The 19721-nt window shown below is 36.7% G+C and overlaps 1 protein-coding gene and 1 long non-coding RNA gene across 3 annotated transcripts in view; one reads left to right on the top strand and one right to left on the bottom strand.

The window, feature by feature from the left end:
* LOC115214112 (UDP-glucose 6-dehydrogenase) overlaps positions 1 to 19721 on the top strand; it is a 134333-nt gene that overhangs the window by 17418 nt on the left and 97194 nt on the right. Inside the window, exons 1-3 of one of the 2 annotated variants that reach the window (XM_029783169.2) lie at positions 2446 to 2484; positions 6218 to 6386; positions 14050 to 14187. In XM_029783169.2, the coding sequence (XP_029639029.1) occupies positions 6228 to 6386; positions 14050 to 14187 (297 nt within the window). In that variant the 5' untranslated portion in view covers positions 2446 to 2484; positions 6218 to 6227. Of the gene's footprint in view, positions 1 to 2445; positions 2485 to 6213; positions 6387 to 14049; positions 14188 to 19721 lie in introns of those variants that run through there. The other variant, XM_036504887.1, reaches the window with a different exon arrangement.
* On the bottom strand, positions 8052 to 12716 carry LOC118764303. The gene is made up of 3 exons (XR_005000111.1): positions 12636 to 12716; positions 12433 to 12439; positions 8052 to 8062 (listed from the first exon to the last, which is right to left on the bottom strand). It is a non-coding gene; the product is annotated as an uncharacterized LOC118764303 (long non-coding RNA).

Genomic DNA, 19721 nt, shown 5'->3' with positions numbered 1-19721 from the left:
CTAACAACTAGACCACATGCTTTTATGGTAGAAAGAGCAGAAGATAAAACTGGATGCTTAACAATATTTATATCCCTCCCTCTACATTCTGTGTTAAAATCCTACTTAGCACAATGTTCGTAGTGTGACTCATTTGAATTGACTGCAACCTTTTTGTGTAATTTTATAGCTTGGTGCTATTTGTAATATTTTCAAGGCCAAAGTCTATTGAAATCTACTCATAAGTTTTGAATATCAATTCACATTTTCCTTCTGTCTTCTAACTCTTTACTCTATTTAGGTCACTATTTGGTACTCTACCCTTCTGTGTGTTTGTGTGTATGTGTCTGCACTCATATCTTAGTAGCTGTATGTCCTAGTATATATGTGTTTTCCTCTCCCCTATGCTTGTACACATACATATATGTATATGCATGCACACAAATATACATTCATAGACATGTTAGGTGGTTGATTGACAGTCGTTTGGGCATCATATGGAATGTATTGCAGAATTCAATTCATTTCTCTACATTCATATCTTGAGTTTATACCCTGCTGAGGTTGCCTTTCATCCTTCCTGGGTGGATAAATAAAGAATAAGATCAGTGATGGCGCAGCCGTCTCTCCTTCTCATTGCTACATGTTGGATATTCTGCTAGGTCAACAGAATAACTGTCTGCTTGCAACTACATGGGTACCTAGATCAACAGAAATATGGCACTGACTATGAAATAGTCTTTCATTTGCATATGGTGTGTAAAAGTTTAATGTATATGGATATATGTGTGTGTATGTATGTATGTATGTATGCATATATATATATATATATATATATATATATATATATATATATATATATATCATCATCATCATCATTTAAAGTCTGCCTTCCATGCTAGCATGGGTGAGGGTACTACAAGTAGCACCAGCACGCTAAAAATAGCAGTCAGAAAACGACTATAACCACAAATTTTCACTGATACACATTAATTGAAATTGGGGGAATGGGCAGAAATTCTAAGCCCCCATATCAATAACAAAAAGAATCATAAAATGATAAGACAGAAAATCCAGTATCGTTACTATTTCAAACTTTGTGAAAATGTCAGTTATCCTCAGTGAGTCTTACTGACCCAAGAGTCACGGAAACTGCCCATTTTAACAATGTGTGCGATGACCGTTTCTAATGCCACAGCAAATTTCAAAAGGTGATCAAAATGAATAATAAATTATAAAAATATATATAAGGATATTATTGTTTATGAAAATATCAAGTGGTACAGCATGTGTGAAAAAACAATAAAGGTAATACCATAAGGTAAAAAATTATTAATGAATAATTAAGGGTGCTACAAGTAGTACTGGTGCACTAAAAATATCAGTCAGAAGATGACTACAACCACAGATCTTCACTGATACATATTAAATGACCAGAAATTCAGAGCTCCCATACCAATAAAGAAAAAAATATGTATGTATGTAGTATAAGAGAATAATTTTATAACTTTGTTAAAACGAAGAACAAAAATAAAAATATGACTGCAGCTGGAAGTGCTCAGGTGATACTGAGGCAAAAGTTTTATCATCTTTTATTCATGTATATGTGTATATTTTATACTGTTAGGTTTTACCATTGGGTGCCCTATTATTTTAATGTATATTTATATTTGATTTTTGATAATTTGGGAATGATATAAAGTTGTTTTGACCGATTGGAGTGTTTATTCATTATACCTTTCAATTTATGTATGTATATATATCATCATCATCATCGTTTAACGTCCGCTTTCCATGCTAGCATGGGTTGGACGATTTTGACTGAGGGCTGGTGAACCAGATGGTTGCACCAGTCTCCAATCTTGATTTGGCAGAGTTCCTACAGCTGAATGCTCTTCCTAACGCCAACCACTCTGAGAGTGTAGTGGGTGCTTTTTACGTGCCACCAGCACGCGGGCCAGTCAGGTGGTACTGGCAACAACCTCGCTCGAATCTTTTTACACATGATACCGGCACAGGTGCCAGTAAGGTGATGCTGGTAGCGATTACGCTTGAATGGTTCCTTTTGCATGCCACTGGCACGGAAGCCAGTTAGTCGCTTTGGAAATGATCACGCTCGGTTGGTGCTCTTAGAACCCTACTAGCATGGGGCTCAAGTGTCAATAAGGCAATGCTGGTAACGATCATACTCGAATGGTGCCTTTTATGTGCCACTAGCACGGTTAGTCGCTCTGTCAATGATCACACTCGTATGGTGCTCTTTGCACCCCGCTAGCACAGATGCCAGTCATCGAATTTGATTTTGATTTCACTTGCCTCAACAGGTCTTCGCAAGCAGAGTTTAGTGTCCAAAGAAGGAAAAGGTACACATAAGTGGGCTGGTTACGCCCCTGGCATAGGCCACAGGTTATGGTCTCATTTGGCTTGCAAGGTCTTCTCAAGCACAGCATATTTCCAAAGGTCTTGGTCACTAATCATTTCCTTGGTGAGGCCTAAAGTTCGAAGGTCATGCTTCACCACTTCATCCCAGGTCTTCCTGGGTCTATCTCTTCCACAGGTTCCCTCAACCACTAGGGTGTGGCACTTTTTCACACAACTATCCTCATCCATTCTCGCCACATGACCATATCAGTGCAGTCATATCTCTTGCACACCACATCTGATGCTTCTTAGGTCCAACTTTTCTCTCAAGGTACCTACACTCTGTTGAGTATGCACACTGACATTACACATCCATTGGATCATACTGGCTTCATTTCTTGCGAGCTTACGCACGTCCTTAGCAGTCACTGCCCATGTTCCACTGCCATGTAGCATGGCTGTTCGTACACATGCATCATGCAGTCTACCTTTTACTCTGAGCGAGCGGCCCTTTGTCACCAGCAGAGGTAATAGCTCTCTGTACTTTGCCCAAGCTATTCTTACTCTAGCAGCTACACTTTCAGTGCACTCTCCCCTGCTACTGACTTGGTCACCTAGGTAACGGAAGCTATCAACAACTTCTAGTTTTTCTCCCTGGAATGTGGCGGAAGTTGTTCTCTGCACATTTTCAGTGTTTATTGCTCCTGAGCATTTGCCGCATACAAAGACTATCTTCCCAGTTAACCTTCCTTTGATATTACTGCACCTCTTGTGTCCGTAGCTTACACTGGGTACATCTTATAGAGTTTCTTATCTCTTTATTGCCCACAAGGGGCTAAACATAGACGGGACAAACAAGGACAGACAAAGGGATTAAGTTGATTACATCGGCTCCAGTGCAAAACTGGTACTTTATTTATTGACCGCAAAAGGATGAAAGCAAAGTCGACCTTGGCGGAATTTGAACTCAGAACATAGCGGCAGACACAATACCGCTAAGCAATTCACCTGGCGTGCTAATGTTTCTGCCAACTCGCCACCTTCTTATAGAGTTTCTACCTATACCTCTATTACAGATCGAGCAGGGCCATCTACCTGAAGGGATTTGTGGCTTGCCTGCCTTCCTACTTATTAAGACTTTGGTTTTAGCTAGGTTGATTCTAAGGCCCTTTGATTCTAATCCTTGTTTCCACACTTGAAACTTCTCCTCTAGTTCTGATAGCGACTCAGCAATTAGAGCAAAGTCATCAGCATAGAGGAACTCTCAGGGGCAGCCTGTCTTGAATTCCTCCATTATTGCCTGGAGGACTATGATAAATAGGAGGGGACTGAGGACTGAACCTTGGTGGACCCTACCTCTGCCCTGAATTCTTCAGTGTACTCGTTGCCAACCCTCACCTTACTGACAGTGTCCCTGTACATGGCTTGCACGGCTCTCACTAGACATTCATTTATCCCTAGTTTCCTCATTGACCACCAGATAAGGGATCGGGGGACCCTGTCAAAGGCTTTCTCAATGTCAACAAAAGCCAGGTACAGGGGTTTGTCTTTGGCTAGGTATTTCTACTGCAACTGTCTTACCAGAAATATGGCATCAGTACTTTTCCCTGGCATGAAACCAAACTGCATCTCATCCAAACTGACTCTCTCCCTAATTAGTTTGGCTATGACCCTCTCCGTAACATTCATTACCTGATCCAGCAGCTTGATACCGCTGTAATTATTTGTATCTAAAGCGTCACCTTTACCTTTGTAGCAGTTGACTATTATGCTGATTCACCAGTCATTGGGTATGACTCCTTCATCTATCACCTGGTTAACTATACAGGTGACTAAGCTATAGACGACGCTGGCAGATATTTTGAGCATCTCTGCTGTAATTCTTGATGGGCTGGGGGCTTTTCCTGTCTTCATACTTTTAATTGCTTTATCTACCAAGGTACTGTCGACTCAGATAGCTGGTCCTTCTGTTGAGTCGATGTTTGGCAGACTCTCTTTCTCCCATTCATTTTCTTTATTCAGCAACCTTTCATAGTGGCGTCTCCAAACCTCTCTCTTTGCAGCCTCATTTAGCGCAAGTGAACCATCATCCATGCAAACACATTTCTCTCCTACATCACGATTCTCTCTCACACACTGTCTTGCAACACGAAATACCTCAAGTCTTTGGTCCTCACAGCGCAGAACATTGCCAAATTTTTTCTTATCTGCTTACCCTCTGGCTAAATAAACCTGCCTCCTAGCTTCCCTTCTGGCAGTCTATACATACATATATATATATATATATATATATATATATATATGAGGTTTAGTTTTCAACATAGTCTCTCTTGTGTCTACATATTTCTTTGATTGGTATTACAGTGCTGGATCCTATTGGCGAAGAACCTTTCATCCTGTTGCTAAAAAAAGTCATCAACAGTAGATATGGTGTCATCATCACTGTGATACTGGTTCCCAGCCAAGTGTTTATTCATATTAGGGGAATAGATGATAGTCAGATAGGGCCAAATCAGGAGTACAGGGCGGGTAATCAGCCATTGAAACTAAGAACTTGTGTGCTGGAGCATTGTCCCCGATGAAACAAGACCCCTTTTGTTGGTTTTCCTAAGCTAATGGCCTTGAAACCAGCTGGATCTGCCTCAAACTATGTCAGATTTTCCTGTGATGTGAACAACCTAGTGCATTTTTGATCAGATGTCAGAAGACATGGCACTCACCAAGCAGAGCCCTTCATCACACCAAGTTCATTCTGCAGATTATTCTCAACTCCCTCATGGGATATGTTAATGGCATTGGATATTTGATTTATAGTCAATTGCCTGTCATCCATCACCATGTAGTGAACACAGTCAATGTTTTCCTTGGGAGTGGCAGTTTCAGGACATCCAGACTTTGGGTCATCTTCAAGACTCTCCCTTCCCCTCCTAAATTCAGCTGCCTACTTTTTCACCTGGAGCACCCTCCCTTAATATAGCAACTATGTCAGCATGAATGTCTTTGTGAGCCAAACCCTTTTCTTGCAGGTACTTGATAATACCATGATGGCAAATTTTGTGCATTTTCAAGAGAAGTTGTTACTAGTCACTTTTGATGTGTTTCTAAACAGTGAGATGTCAGTTTACCTGGAAAGCAACAATGTGGTTATTAACAAGATTTCACAACTCTAGCATTATTCCGTCATAGTGAGCCTATGAACTTCTCAGCCCATCCTTGTATGTATAGAAATTGCTTTACAACTTCCTTCCCCTTATTGGTTTGTGCAGTGTGCTATTTAACACATTAATTCCTTTGCCAAGATGGTAGGGCATTGTTACAGGAGATTTAGTTGCTAGTTTTAACAGGTTGAATGACTACATTGAGGTTCTTTCATTTGCTTATCATTGGCAATGTAAAGAAAAGAGGTGGGGTGAATATATTGATTTGCAGCTTGTTCAGAAGAGTAGGAACTACTATGGTAAAAGACATATAGGGATGTATGGATATGCAAATGTGTATTCAAACTTTTTTTTACTATATGCATATACATTGTACACACATGCACATACACCCTCATTAAACTTTTACAAGGAAAAGTTCCACAGCAAATTCAAAGTTTTGGCTTATTCAAATTTGTCAGACTATATGTTCATATAGTAAATAAAATTTTAATGCACATATCCACACATACCAACATCTTTTCTATTCAGACATTCTGATGAAGGTGGGCAAGCCAAAACTCTGAAGTCACTGTGAATGTTCTCCTTGTAAACGTTTAAAAACATGCACTCTATTAAAACATTTTGAGTAAACTTTCAATTCAATGTTACATTGTTTTTATACATAACTTGATGTAGAACTAAACACTCACAGATATCTGTTTTCTTTTATATTGTAGACATTGGAAAATGAAATTGAAAAAAATCTGTTGTATTGGTGCTGGTTATGTTGGGGGTCCAAGTTGTAGTGTTATTGCCATGAAATGCCCTGATGTTACTGTTACAGTTGTTGACAAAAGTGAACAAAGGATTGCTCAGTGGAACTCTGATGAACTCCCAATATTCGAAGTAAGGTTTAGTTGATTTTGTTATCAAATAAAATAGAATTCTTATTGTAATTATGCAATTTATTATGATTAAAAATTGTTTTTGGTTTCGTTTCCTGTATCTTGTTAAAATCATTTTATCATGTTTACTAGGTTTGTAAAATCAGATATTTTTGTAGAATAGTAGAGTTACTGCTTAATGTTTGAGTGGATATCTGTCCTTGTTTAACTTAGTTGAAATACTGTATTTGCTGACTTATAAGACACTTTTTAAAATCTTTAAATGTATCAAAAAAGTACCCTGTATTATAGATGATACACCAAGTACCATAGTCTAGGGAACTAGATCAGCATATGTTCACTGGGCACAATAAATGTTACTAATAATAAAACATTGAAAGCAAGCTAAATTATCATTGCCTGTAAGCACAAACTTACAAAAAATTGCTTAACAGTTATGTGGTTAAGTCAATTTATCTTACTTTATTTTGTTCTCCATCATAAAATAAAACACCTGATATATGTTTTACATTATTTATATGTTTGTGTGTGTGTATGTTCTATGTTTATATGTGTGTGTATATATATATATGTGCGTATTTATGATTTTCCTTTTTTCTCTTTCCTTTTTATCATACATTATAATTGGTTCTAGGGAAAATTTGTCTACAAGAATTTGTCTACAATTCATCTGTGTATGATTGTATGTGCGTGTGTGTGTGGTTGTATGTGTGTGTATGTGTGTGTGTGTGTGTGTGTGGTTGATTGTGTGTGTGTTGTTGTAGATAAATTGTATCCATAGATGAATTGTTGTAGACAAATTCACCAATTCTTCTGAAATTTTATTCCTTAGTTCTTGATGAGCCAAAGATGAAACAATATATTTTGTCAGACTAAGAGTTGTGGATAAAATATTTTTATTCATTCTCAGACTTATCTTTTATTCTATGGAGCTGGACATAACCTCCTTTTGAACTTGTCACCTCTGGAATATATGTGTATGTGTAGGTGGCATAAAAAAAACAGTCTATGGTTGGCATTAGGAAAGGCAGCCAGCCATAGAAACCATACCAAAGCAGATATTAGAGCACAAGAGATCCTATCAAACCACCCAGCCCATGTCAGCATTAAATGATAATGATGATGATATATATGTATGTATGTATTAGGAGCTGGTGCTTTTTGAATTGTTACCATGTATTTTGAGTTACTTCTTAAAATAATATCTAAAAAAAGAAACATTTGTGATAGACACCATCATGGCTATGTATTTGAGAAATTTGCTTTGCAACCACATGGTTTCAGATTCAGTTGCTGTGTGTTGCATCTTGGGCAAGTGTCATCAATTACAACCTTGGGGTGACCAATATCTTCTGAATGTATGGAAACCCTTTAAATGTGCATGAACAGTTCAGTTTTCTTTTCCTTTCAAGTGAGTTTATTATTATTAAAAAAATTAATAAGCAAGACTGAAGGTTGTCTCTCCCTGAATGTTTTCAACCATTTTTCAATGATTCATCATTGAAGTCATATTTTAGTTTGTTGACTCTGTAGATAAATAGTTAACATTAATTAGTGAAGAAAATTTCTATTCATCAGATGCAGAAGATGAAATATAGAATAAACTATTGCATTTATTTTAGTTCAACAGATTGTTAAGCCAAGTTTCATCAATTTTTATGTTTGTGTAAGTCTAAACTAAATATAAGACATAATGCAGTAATAATAACAAACATAATACAGTGCTATAACACTGACATAACATAATAACATAATATGCTAACACGACATACATAATGCAGTAACATAATACAGTAATTTAACGCTGGAATAAAAATACAATAACAATAACATAGGCATAACACAGTGAGAAAGAACAACAAATAAGGGCTGGATCATTGACATCTTGTCTCACTATATATATTCTTTCTTTTCATTGTCCTTCATTAGTCTATTTTTCTACTTCAGTGTACTTAATTTGTCCCTTCTCCTTCAATTTCCTTTGTTTATTCTTTCTTCTTCAGTGTCTTTCCTTAGTTTATTCTTTCTCGTTCAATGCCCCTCTTTACTTAGTTTGGAAATATACAAATGTCTATTAAAAGTGGATGTTAACAACTTTATTCTTTTGTATGTAATGGTGCTCCAGCTTAGCCAGAACTGTAATTCAGATAACAAATGAACTCGTCTTGTAATTCTGGATTCTAGCAAAATATGTTAACTGAGGTACTGTAGCTTATTTATTAGTACTTCTATGTTGTCAGTGGAACTCTATTTATTCTAAACTGGTCCTCTTTTAACCTACCATTATCACACACAATGTAAACAAACTGTAAACTTTCATCAGTTTTCTCTAATGTATACCTAACTACCCATTTTCTTTTTCTATCAATCTGGCTTTCTCTAGAGTGAGCGCCTACTAAGTCTTTTGCTTTTGTTTGTTTCTTTCTCTTTGTCTTAGTATGCATAGGTGCCTGCCTTGTCTTCTACTTCCACCTAATACAGTGAATATTTATTTCTAACACCACCATAACTACCTCTACTGACTTCTGCCAAGACTGATTAATTTTCACAGATATTCATTGAAGCGCATGACATTGATAAGGCATAGCTAAACAAGGTCTTAACTCTGGTTGAATTATAAGAACTTCTTGTAAAAGTGTCTGGCTCTGGTTATTCAGCTGCTAGTTTGGAAATTCATTCAATTCTTTTAAATGCAAATATCTGTTACACTCCAGTAGAAAAAGAAAAAAGACAAGCAAAGACTCCACATGCCTAGATCTAAACATTAATGTATGTTACACACAGCAGTCTCTTATTTGTCAGTCTGACAAAGTAGCGTGTGTGGGGAATGAGAGAGAGAGAACTCATAGTCTTTTCAGGGAATTACAGGATAAAGGTAGTGTAATAAATATTTAATTAGTCTGAGATGCTATCCCACATGATATTTAACAGGAGGTTTTGTGGGGAAGAGGTTTATCAGTTAATAAAAAAAATGGGGATTTATCACTTAATCAAAGGAGGACCTCTGAAGCTAATTGGAAGAAGAGATGAAGTTATCCTCAAAACCAAGACCCAGTCATATCGAATTCAACAGTGAACTCCACTAACAGCATTCTGGGGATATTAAACCAGGCAACACTTTTAAGTCTATCAATGAAACAGGTGAAAACATATTTAAATGCAAAGAGCATAAAACAATCAAAGGAAAATCAAATTTGAGGTAAAATAAAATGGTATTAATTGATGACTATGTGTAATTTTTATCCTCAATAAACATGGAAGATAACCATGTGTACATTTCTATATTGATGGAAATCTTCACCAGAAGGGAGACAGCTCTCTTGAAGTATTTAGTAATTGGGACCCCAACTAAACATACAGAAATGTTTGTTAACATCGACTGAAATAAATAACATTTTGAATTCTTCTGATACAGTATCTACAAAAATGTGCTGATCAAATGAATGTCACAGCTTCTATGCAGTTACTCCTTGCTAGAAAGAGCAACCAGATTTCTGCAAATCTTGATAATAGGATTATTATCAAGGTTTGCAAAAAAAAAAAAGTTTCAGCTGTAATGCACTTGATAATAAGTTTATTCAAATAGTTCATTCCTGCTGCTAAACAATGACCTGTTCAACGTTTGTGGTTGAAGAGAAAAACAGAAGTGTGGTATATATTTCAGATATTTTCTGGCATACAAATCAGATTCTTCAAACCAATATTTTCAGGGGATTTAGCTACTATTTCCAAGAAGTACAGTGACCATGCAAAAGTTACCTTGATATTTTAAAGAAGAAAAAGTGATTTTAGGAAGAGGCAGTTGTTGTTTAACCCAAGTTAACTCTTGAGACATTAAAGATTATCCAACCATGGCCATACCATCTTTTCACTATGTACAGGATATCTTGGACCACAGGACAATAAGGTGTGATTTGAAGGTATTTTAGTTACTATTTCTAGCAGGTTGGGCACCATATAAAGGCTTTCATTGGTTTGATGCTGCTGTGGTAGTGTTCAGGGATATTGTACTTGTGTATGTGTATGGCAGTTTGCAGGTGATTTTCATGTAGTGGCAGGAATTGTATGGATTGGCGTTTACTGTGGTAACAAACTTTACTCATTACAGTTACACATTATCTTTTTTTGATATTTTTGTCTGGTTGTGTAGATGGCCTCTGGCTGTGGTTTGAGTACAACCTGTGATGATGTAAAGTGCACTATTTTATATTCTCTGAGTTTGCTGTGAAGAGATTGGGGACCAAGGCAACAACTAGCATAATCTGTAATGTCACCAACATTATTTCTGCTGGACAAATGAGATACTTATGAGTAATCAAAGTAGGTCTATCATTTTGCTTTATTTACTACTAGCATTAAAGACCCGTCGTTGCCGTGTCATAGTGCTAGTGCATGTATATATATGTGTACATATTACATGTACATCTATATATATACATCTACACATAAAATACAAAATACAAAGTTATATCTTGATATCGCTAGTGATAACAATACTCAAAATATATAACAGACTGGAATTGTTAGCCCGTCTCTTGTAATTTCGATCAATTGTATCTTGTCCTCCCTCTTGTATAGAAGTGTGGCTACATTCCAGCCTACCCCAACTTCTGGGGGGGAGGGACATTTTAAATTTTTATCCGGCACGTCCTATGTCCCAGATATAAAGGTAAAAATAAAATATTTCCACTTTGCAAGTTCGAGTCGAGTACTCCCTTGCACGCTCCGTTGACTCGAACCTTGCTTCTATTGTGGCGAATTTACCGCCTCTGGTTAGATACCTTTCATAGTCACACCAAGACACTTTTTGAAGGTGCTTTCCTCCAGGTGTTCAAATCTTCTTTTTTCTCTACACTGTATACTTTATAGACAATAGTCTTTTCTTTAATTTAATTTTTTATTATCCATCTGGACTATTCCATTTCTGCACGCTAATTTTATTTTTAATTTATTCCCATTCATGTGAAACCACTTATTCAAGTTCAAGTCATTGATGCAATTTTATACCAATTGCTATTTTTACTTTTGTTATGTTACGATTATATTATACTTTAGTTTGATTTTAATTATTACTTACTACATATAATTCAATTGTTATTATTATTATTTTTATTGTTAAAGTGAAAGTATAGAGAAACGTTTTTGTTTCACTTTTAACACGTAATACTGAAATAGTGGAGAAGATATGATATTGCCATGGGCTCGCTCTAGGCAAGAAGTTGAAAATTTTTATTGCCGATGACACCCCCCGGACCCTAAGTAAGGCATGTGTAAAATTTGAATGAAATTGGTTGTGTAGATCTCAAGTTTTAGGGAAACACACAGACAGACAGACACACATTCTCAGTTTTATATATATAAAGATGTCTTCTCTGTGTTGTTGTAGGGTGTTGTAGTATTGTTCTATATTGGGGTGTCCCATGTTTATGTTATTGAGTATCATGATTGATTATATTTGATATTTTCTGATGTCATATGTGAAATGGAAGCAAGTTCCAAAACAAGATACTTAAAGTGTTGTTTTTGAGTTATGTTGCGTTGAAGTAGTTGTGCTGTTATATGTCAAGAGAATATTGGTGGGGGAGGGTGATGTGCCATATTATGTGTGTCTTTAGGAGATGTGATATGGTCCCATAGGTTTTAAAGAGTGGGTAGAGTATAGATGGTCATGGTGAAGTGTGGTGTGACCATCTGATAGCAACTCAGATCAGAAGGCTGTAATAATGCATATGATGTGCCAGTTGGAAAAAGAGAAGAGATAAAACTGACTTGAATGTTTGAGAGAGATTTTATTGTGTGTTATGTATGCAAAATAAATGACAGGCTGTCATGAAAACAAAGTGTATGTGTGTCTGTGTGTGTATTAAGTACATATAAGAACAATGAAGAAGAAGAAAGTGGAAAATGAGAAGTTAGATGAATGTTTATAGACACACGAATGAGAAATAGCAGCTTGTAGTCAATTGTACACAGTGATATAATTACTGTATCAAGAAGTTGTGGCAATGATGCAGAGCCGGTTGCGGTGTGTCATATGAAGTTGTGACTGTAATGCTGCTGCCTGGGTCACTTGTACAGTTCTTGCAGGTTGTATCTTTGCTGTTAACCATGGTGAAGTAGTTCATGAACAGTGCTATGTTAGAACCTGTGCAGTCTTGCTGGTGCTGTGTATGTAGAGATGTTGTTGACAACGTTGGTGAGAAACATGATTGTGGCAACAAAGATGGAAGCCACTATAATGCTGTTGGACGGGTGTTGTCTGGCATTGTTGCTGGAACTGGCTGTGACTTGTGTGGTCATTGGCTAGATCTTAGAAAGTCTGGAACCAAAGATTTTGATATGAGGAATAGCTGGGTTTTTATAAGTAATGGTAGGCTCAAATTGGATTGTGAACAGGCTGTCTCATGTGATCTTATTTAGGGACTTTGATAGGATAGGTTGCATATTGATGTGATGAGACAAATTGCACCAATAGCAACCAATCAGAGTAGTGGACATAATGGGGTCCAAATAGCAGCCAAAGGTTAGCTATTATCTGCTACATTCGTATGTACATATATATAATAAAGGGGAGAGAGGAATTTCACTACAAGAGTATGAATTCTTGTACAAAGTTGTAAATTCTGGAAATCTTGTTTTTGTACTCTAGATTGGCATGTGACATAATAGCTAGTTTGATAACCAGCATTTTGTGTTGTTTCTTATGGTATTGAGCATTCTGTAGATAAGTGGAGGATAAAGTTAAAATTTTTACTTATATTGATGTCAGAATGGTATTTGTGGGTTTTTGCTGTTGATGAACTCATCATGTTGAATCTTCTCTGTCAGTTTCAGGAGTAGTTTGTTGGTTGAGAGCAGTGATCTAAATCTGTGTTGTGATTTAGAGAGGGGTATATGTTTTTGAAATCACAAATGAATCTTTCTAAAATATTTATGGGTCTATATAGAAGGTTGATGACATGGAGTGAAACAGCCTCACTTGACTTTTGTTCTGCTTTAAAATTGTAGTGATTTTATCTAGCTTCTCGATTTGGAATTTAATAAGGTTGTTACAAATAGTTATAACTATTTATGAGTGCAACACTTCCGTTAGGAATGTGTTTTAATGTGTTTCTGATTTTGTTATGTTTATGAGTTTCCTGCTTTGTAATCTGTGGACACAGTTTTCAAATTCATGATATTGCCCTATTCTTTTGTCATCTTTTTAAAAATCACATTCCTAACTTACCACTTTATGGTGATAACTTGTAATTACTTTCCTTATGTATGTCTTATCTCTACCTCTAGGCACTAAGGGCTTTTCTAAAAACTTCTTAATCTCTTTCCAAGCAATGTTCTGGCATGAAAGGATTGCTCTCTCAACATGTACCCTAAATAACAATATCACAATTTGGCCTTAATTTCCAAATCAGTGAAAGCAGACTTGTCCAAAAATAATGTGATTTGATTGTTTTTGATTTTGTTTTGTACTATTTAGTGTTAATTAGTAACATTATGCTTATTATCTAGCATTGTTTAAAATGCTATAGAGTAAGAAGTAAGGTTCACTTGTTTTAACTTGGAGAAAGGCATAAGCAATGTAAAATCCTTTCTGTCGTTCTCAAAATGTTGGCTTTATAACTATGTAAAAAAAACCAATGTTGTTATTCTTGAAATTTTTATAGCCTGGTCTGGATGAAGTGGTACGAAAATGTCGCAACAAGAATCTCTTCTTCTCTACAGATGTTGATAAAGCTATTTTGGAAGCGGAACTGATTTTCATCTGTGTGAACACTCCTACAAAAAATTATGGACTAGGCAAGGTAAGATGTGTGTGTGTGTGAGATGTGTGCCATATATATGTACATACGTATATAAATTCATTTGAGCATCACTATGTATTTTCTATACTGAGTAGATCTAGCTCTCACCTATTGTCTGCATACACACACACACACACACACACACACACACACACACACACACACACACATATATATATATATATACAAGATAAGAAAATGGAGAAATACATCTAAATCAAATATCAATTATCAGATAATACTCAATCACATACTTTATTAAACCACCACATAAGAGACTGTAGGGTTAAACATAAAAAAGCAGAACAAATAAGTGTACATAAAGGAATGTATATAAAAAAGTGTACATAAAAGAGTAATGTTGTATAATAAGTAGAATATGTATAAAAAAGAGAATATAAATATAAGTAAATATAAATATAAGTATAAATTACATCTTACAGCTGTTTCGGCCATGTAAATAAGTATGTCTCATTTTACCAATATTAGCCTATTATGGTTGGTCAATATATGGATATAAATGAGAAATTTACAAAAGTATCTTCGGAGATATACATATACATATGAGTGCATATACTCACACTCCTATACATATAAAAATATACATATACATAATAATGCAAATAAATAATATAAATTAGTAAACATATATATGTTCCACATTCAATGTTTCAGTTTTTCAACTTAATATTGTGATAATAAACATACACATATTAGTACCTAGATGCAAATATACACAGTCAATAGTACATTATATTACTTCCTACTTATTTCAAAAATGCCATTAAAGTTGGCATCATTATCGTTGTCAATACCATTAATGCTACCATCATTATCATTCATAATATTATTAATATCGCTTACATTAGGATCCAAAGTGGCACATAAGTATGTCCGGGTTCCATTTAGTAATTTTCCTTATGACATAAATACACTATTGGATTTGAATTTAAATTATCATTGTCTACCTCATGGTTGGTCCGTTGAGAGCTGCCCTCACACCGCACAAGAAAAACATATACATCCACATTCAACCCTAAACCCACACACACATGCACGCACACATGAATAAACCCCGACACATCCCTACACATTTACTAGATTGCAGAGTGTATGTCTGTTATCGCATGGCTTATAGACAAATCAGTACAGGACGCATTGTCTATACACTAACACACACACTCACACGCACATCCGCATATACTCATAGATATTAATACAATCCCATATACTGTATCAGGGAACATTCACACCCACATATATATACATATTTAAATATATGTCTACGCACTCATACATACAAATAAAACCTTTACTTATATTCACTTGCAGTATATTGAATATATGTTATCCCATGGAGGGTTGCATTTACAACCCCTATCTCAATTTGTATATATATATATATATCTATATATATATAAAGGACCTGGGTATCTTGGTGGATTCTTCCTTTTCGCCTTCAGCCCAAAGCGTCCATGCTGCAGACAAAGCACGCGGAGTTCTGTTTTTGATTCAACGGTTATTCGGAATACTCACAGCAGCCATAATCCTACCACTCTATGTCACAAAGGTATACATCAAGGTATACATTCTCAAAGGTATACATCATCTCGAAAGAGTCCAGAAGCTGGCTACCCACATTGTTCTTGGTCTCAAGCATTTGCCTTATGAAGAAAGGCTGAAAACGCTCGACCTTTATTTTCTTGAAAAACGACGATGCCGTGCTGATCTCATTGTCGCTCACAACATCATAAGCGGAAAGTGTAACCTCTCGAAAGAGCTGTTCTTCACTCCTGCTCCAGAGCGTCAGCTGCAGGGTCACTCCGAAAAGCTCTATCTGCGATGATTTCATCTCAATCGAAGGAGAAGGGATTTCTCCGTCTGGGTTGCGGATCCGTGGAATAAGCTGCCGGACGAGATAGTGAAGACTGCTTGGTTCAAAGTCTATCTTGACCACAAATGGCCTGAACTTTTTGCATGAACACCCTCCCTGTACATAACTCCATGTCTCCCTACATGGCCTTGCTTTTGCTTTTTGAGCCTAAAAATAACTTAACTTAACTTAACTATATACACACACATCATCATCATCATCATCATCGTTTAGCGTCCGCTTTCCATGCTAGCATGGGTTGGACGGGTCAACTGGGGTCTGTCAAGCTGGAAGGCTTCGTCAGGCCCAGTCAGATCTGGCAGTGTTTCTACGGCTGGATGCCCTTCCTAACGCCAACCACTCCGCGAGTGTAGTGGGTGTTTTTTACGTGCCACCTGCACAGGTGCCAGAGAGAGCTGGCGAACGGCCACGAACGAATGGTGCTTTTACGTGTCACCAGCACGGGGCCAGGCGATGCTGGCAACGGACACGAACGGATGGTGCTTTTACGTGCCACCGACACGGGGCCAGACAGAGCTGGCAAACGGCCAAAAACGGACGGTGCTTTTACGTGTCACCGGCACGGAGGCCAGCCGAGGCTGGCAACGGACATGAACGGATGGTGCTTTTACGTGCCACCGACACGGGGCCAGACAGAGCTGGCAAACGGACACGAACAGATGGTGCTTTTACGTGCCACTGACACGGGGCCAGACAGAGCTGGCAAACGGCCATGAACGGACGGTGCTTTTACGTGTCACCGGCACGGGGCCAGGCGAGGCTGGCAACGAACACAAACGGATGATGCTTTGTGTTCGTTGCCAGCCTCGCCTGGCCCCGTGCCGGTGACACGTAAAAGCACCGTCCGTTCATGGCTGTTTGCCAGCTCTGTCTGGCCCCATGTCGGTGGCACGTAAAAGCACCATCCGTTCGTGGCCGTTTGCCAGCTCTGTCTGGCCCCATGTATGTGTGTGGGCGTGTGTGTATAAATTAGAAAAAAAACACCTTTTATCAATTCAACAATGAAATAACATTGATCTGATTAAATTATGCCATACAGAAAAAAATTAAATATACAATAAAACATATACCAATAATTGAGTAAAGTACAAAATAATAAATAAAAAGTATATAATTGGTAAAAGGACTACATGTGTTTCGTGGCTATATTTTCAAACTGATAACATTAAAATCAATTCAATTTAAATATAGTCACTCTTCAGGTCCAAGATAAAAACAAAATAATTAAATAAATAAATATACATAATAATAATATCTATATATATAAAACTCAACTTGTGTGTCTGTGTGTTTAACTTCCCGGCACATCTCCTCCTAGCCAACAAATTGTAGAACCACCAAACATGGGTCACTTAAAGTTTAGGCGAATGAAAATTGAACTGCGCTATTTCTGTTCCGAAATTCATCTCGCAAGTGCAAAAATCGATAATGTGTTTGTTTAGGCCTTATCCCATGCATTGAATAGTGAACTTTACTCAGGCAGCTGTTTGACGTGAACTGTGTTCACCACGCGTGCAAGCATGCGTAAATTGCATGAAAAATAAAAAAATCACGATATAAAAACGAATCACCATAAACATTGTAGAAATTCGGCAAAGAAATGAATTTCGGGATGTAGCCTGGAGGTTTTTTTTCGTATTAATCGTTTGAACTTTGTGAACACATACCAATTGTTTTCATAACATTTTTAACGCTTTGAATTAAATGTGACCATTTTGCATTGAGTCTGCAGTTTGAATCACTTTAACCAAATTTTAGCAGGCCGGATTTTTGATCATCACAATACATCGCCAGCAACTCCCTGAAACTCCCCCTGAAATCCCCGTTGAGAAATCTATATATATAAAACTCAACTTGTGTGTCTGTGTGTATATCTGTGTGTTTAACTTTTGGAACTACCAAGTTTCATTATTAAGGATGGAAAGTAGTGTGTAGCAAATCTATATATATAAAGCTGAAGTTGTCTGTGTGTGTGGCAGGTTTGATAGCCTTCAACTAACACTATCTCCTTCGAGACCCTGCAGCGCAAGTTGACCAAAATTGAGAGTATGATAGAAGGCTTGCTCTTCATTCTGTAGACGATAAAATTTAAATCGGACCATGTTAACACCAAAAATTATTTACATCAAAAAGGTGCTTTTTTTCTATGAAAATCCCTATTTTTTACGATTTTTGACTGCTGTGTCACCATTTTTCGGTGTATTTCAACTGGAAAAATGTTCACTTGAAGAGAATAACAAGTTGCATAATGCAAAATTTTTACTTTTCAAAAGTTTCAATTCTATAGGGTCGAAACAAACCCAAGCCACACCGGGTGATACTGCTAGTATATATAAATCTTTAGGTAAATATATTCAATAAGAATATTTTATACTGAATTTATATTGAGTGTTCTCTTGTATAAAAATATTAATACTATTAAAGTATTTATATATTTAATACGAGCGATATATACAGATATTTTTTAATAATATATTATTATTATTAATAAAGAAGATCTATATCCAAACTCCTCATAACCCGTGTGAAAGAAATTACTGTATTAAAAATATGTATAAATAAGTATAAAAATATAAATATAATGTATAAAATAAATTTCATAATTTAAAAATTTTGAATTAATTATTTAAGCATCTTACGATCGTTTCGCAGAAGAATTGTCCCTATAATGAAATCCTGTATTGATAAGCGTTTATAGACAACCCTTCTGCTCTTCAGAGATATAAAATATGAATATTGTATAATATATCGAATGATAGTTTTTTTAAAGATTTGAAGTAAAATTGTAAAATGGTGTTTGTTTCAAAGGTAAATTAAAAATTAAAAATTACTACTTTTGATGAGAGTCTTTAAATCCATATATATTTCCTTGATTATTCTTCTGCAATAATCCATAATATTCATTCTCAAAATCCATTATATTATCTTGTATTCCAGTATAGTTCATGTAGTTAGTTTAGAAAATTGTATATACTTTAGTATGAGAATCTTGAAATTCGTATGTCTTCTTGGTAATTCCTCTGTAGCAATCCAATGGGCACTACACAGCTATCCTGAATCCCGGGAGACAAGGGCCCAGGCATTGAAGCATTAAGATACGGAACGGCAGCAGCAACTACCTCAGGTTCAGCAACCACTTCAGGTTCAGCAACCTTAGGCTCTGTAGCAAAAGTTTCTCCTGTTCACTTTCTTTATTTTCCTTCTCTCTTGCTGGGCAGTCATAGCCCATGTGTCCATTTTTACCACATGTCCAGCATCCACCCTCAAAAGCTGACCCATCTGCATCCTTAAACTCTTGGTGATTTTTCCGAAAGCACTGTTGCCTTTTCTCCAGTCTTCCCATAAATGTTTCTAGCTGATCCTGAAGTTGCATTTGCTGTGTTCTCTGCACTTTTAACATCTCCACAACTGTAGCCAGGGATATCTCTTCCTTCCTGGTCTGGCTCTTCGTACATGCTCCCTCCAAAGCCATAGCGGATAACTGATTCACTGCAGCAATTAGGATCCCACTTCTGACACCAGTTGTTACGCCGCACGCAGGCCTACGATGCCGCCACAGGCCCTCACACAAACAGCCCGCAGTTTGCTAGCCTCGAGAAGCTCGTGTGTGATGGCGCTCAGTAAATCAGGAATTCACTCC

This window comes from Octopus sinensis, linkage group LG7 (genome assembly GCF_006345805.1).
Source record: "Octopus sinensis linkage group LG7, ASM634580v1, whole genome shotgun sequence".
NCBI classification, from domain to species: Eukaryota; Metazoa; Mollusca; class Cephalopoda; order Octopoda; family Octopodidae; genus Octopus; species Octopus sinensis.
The sequence above is the reverse complement of the archived record's forward strand: the minus strand, read 5'-3'. Positions and strand labels throughout refer to the sequence as shown.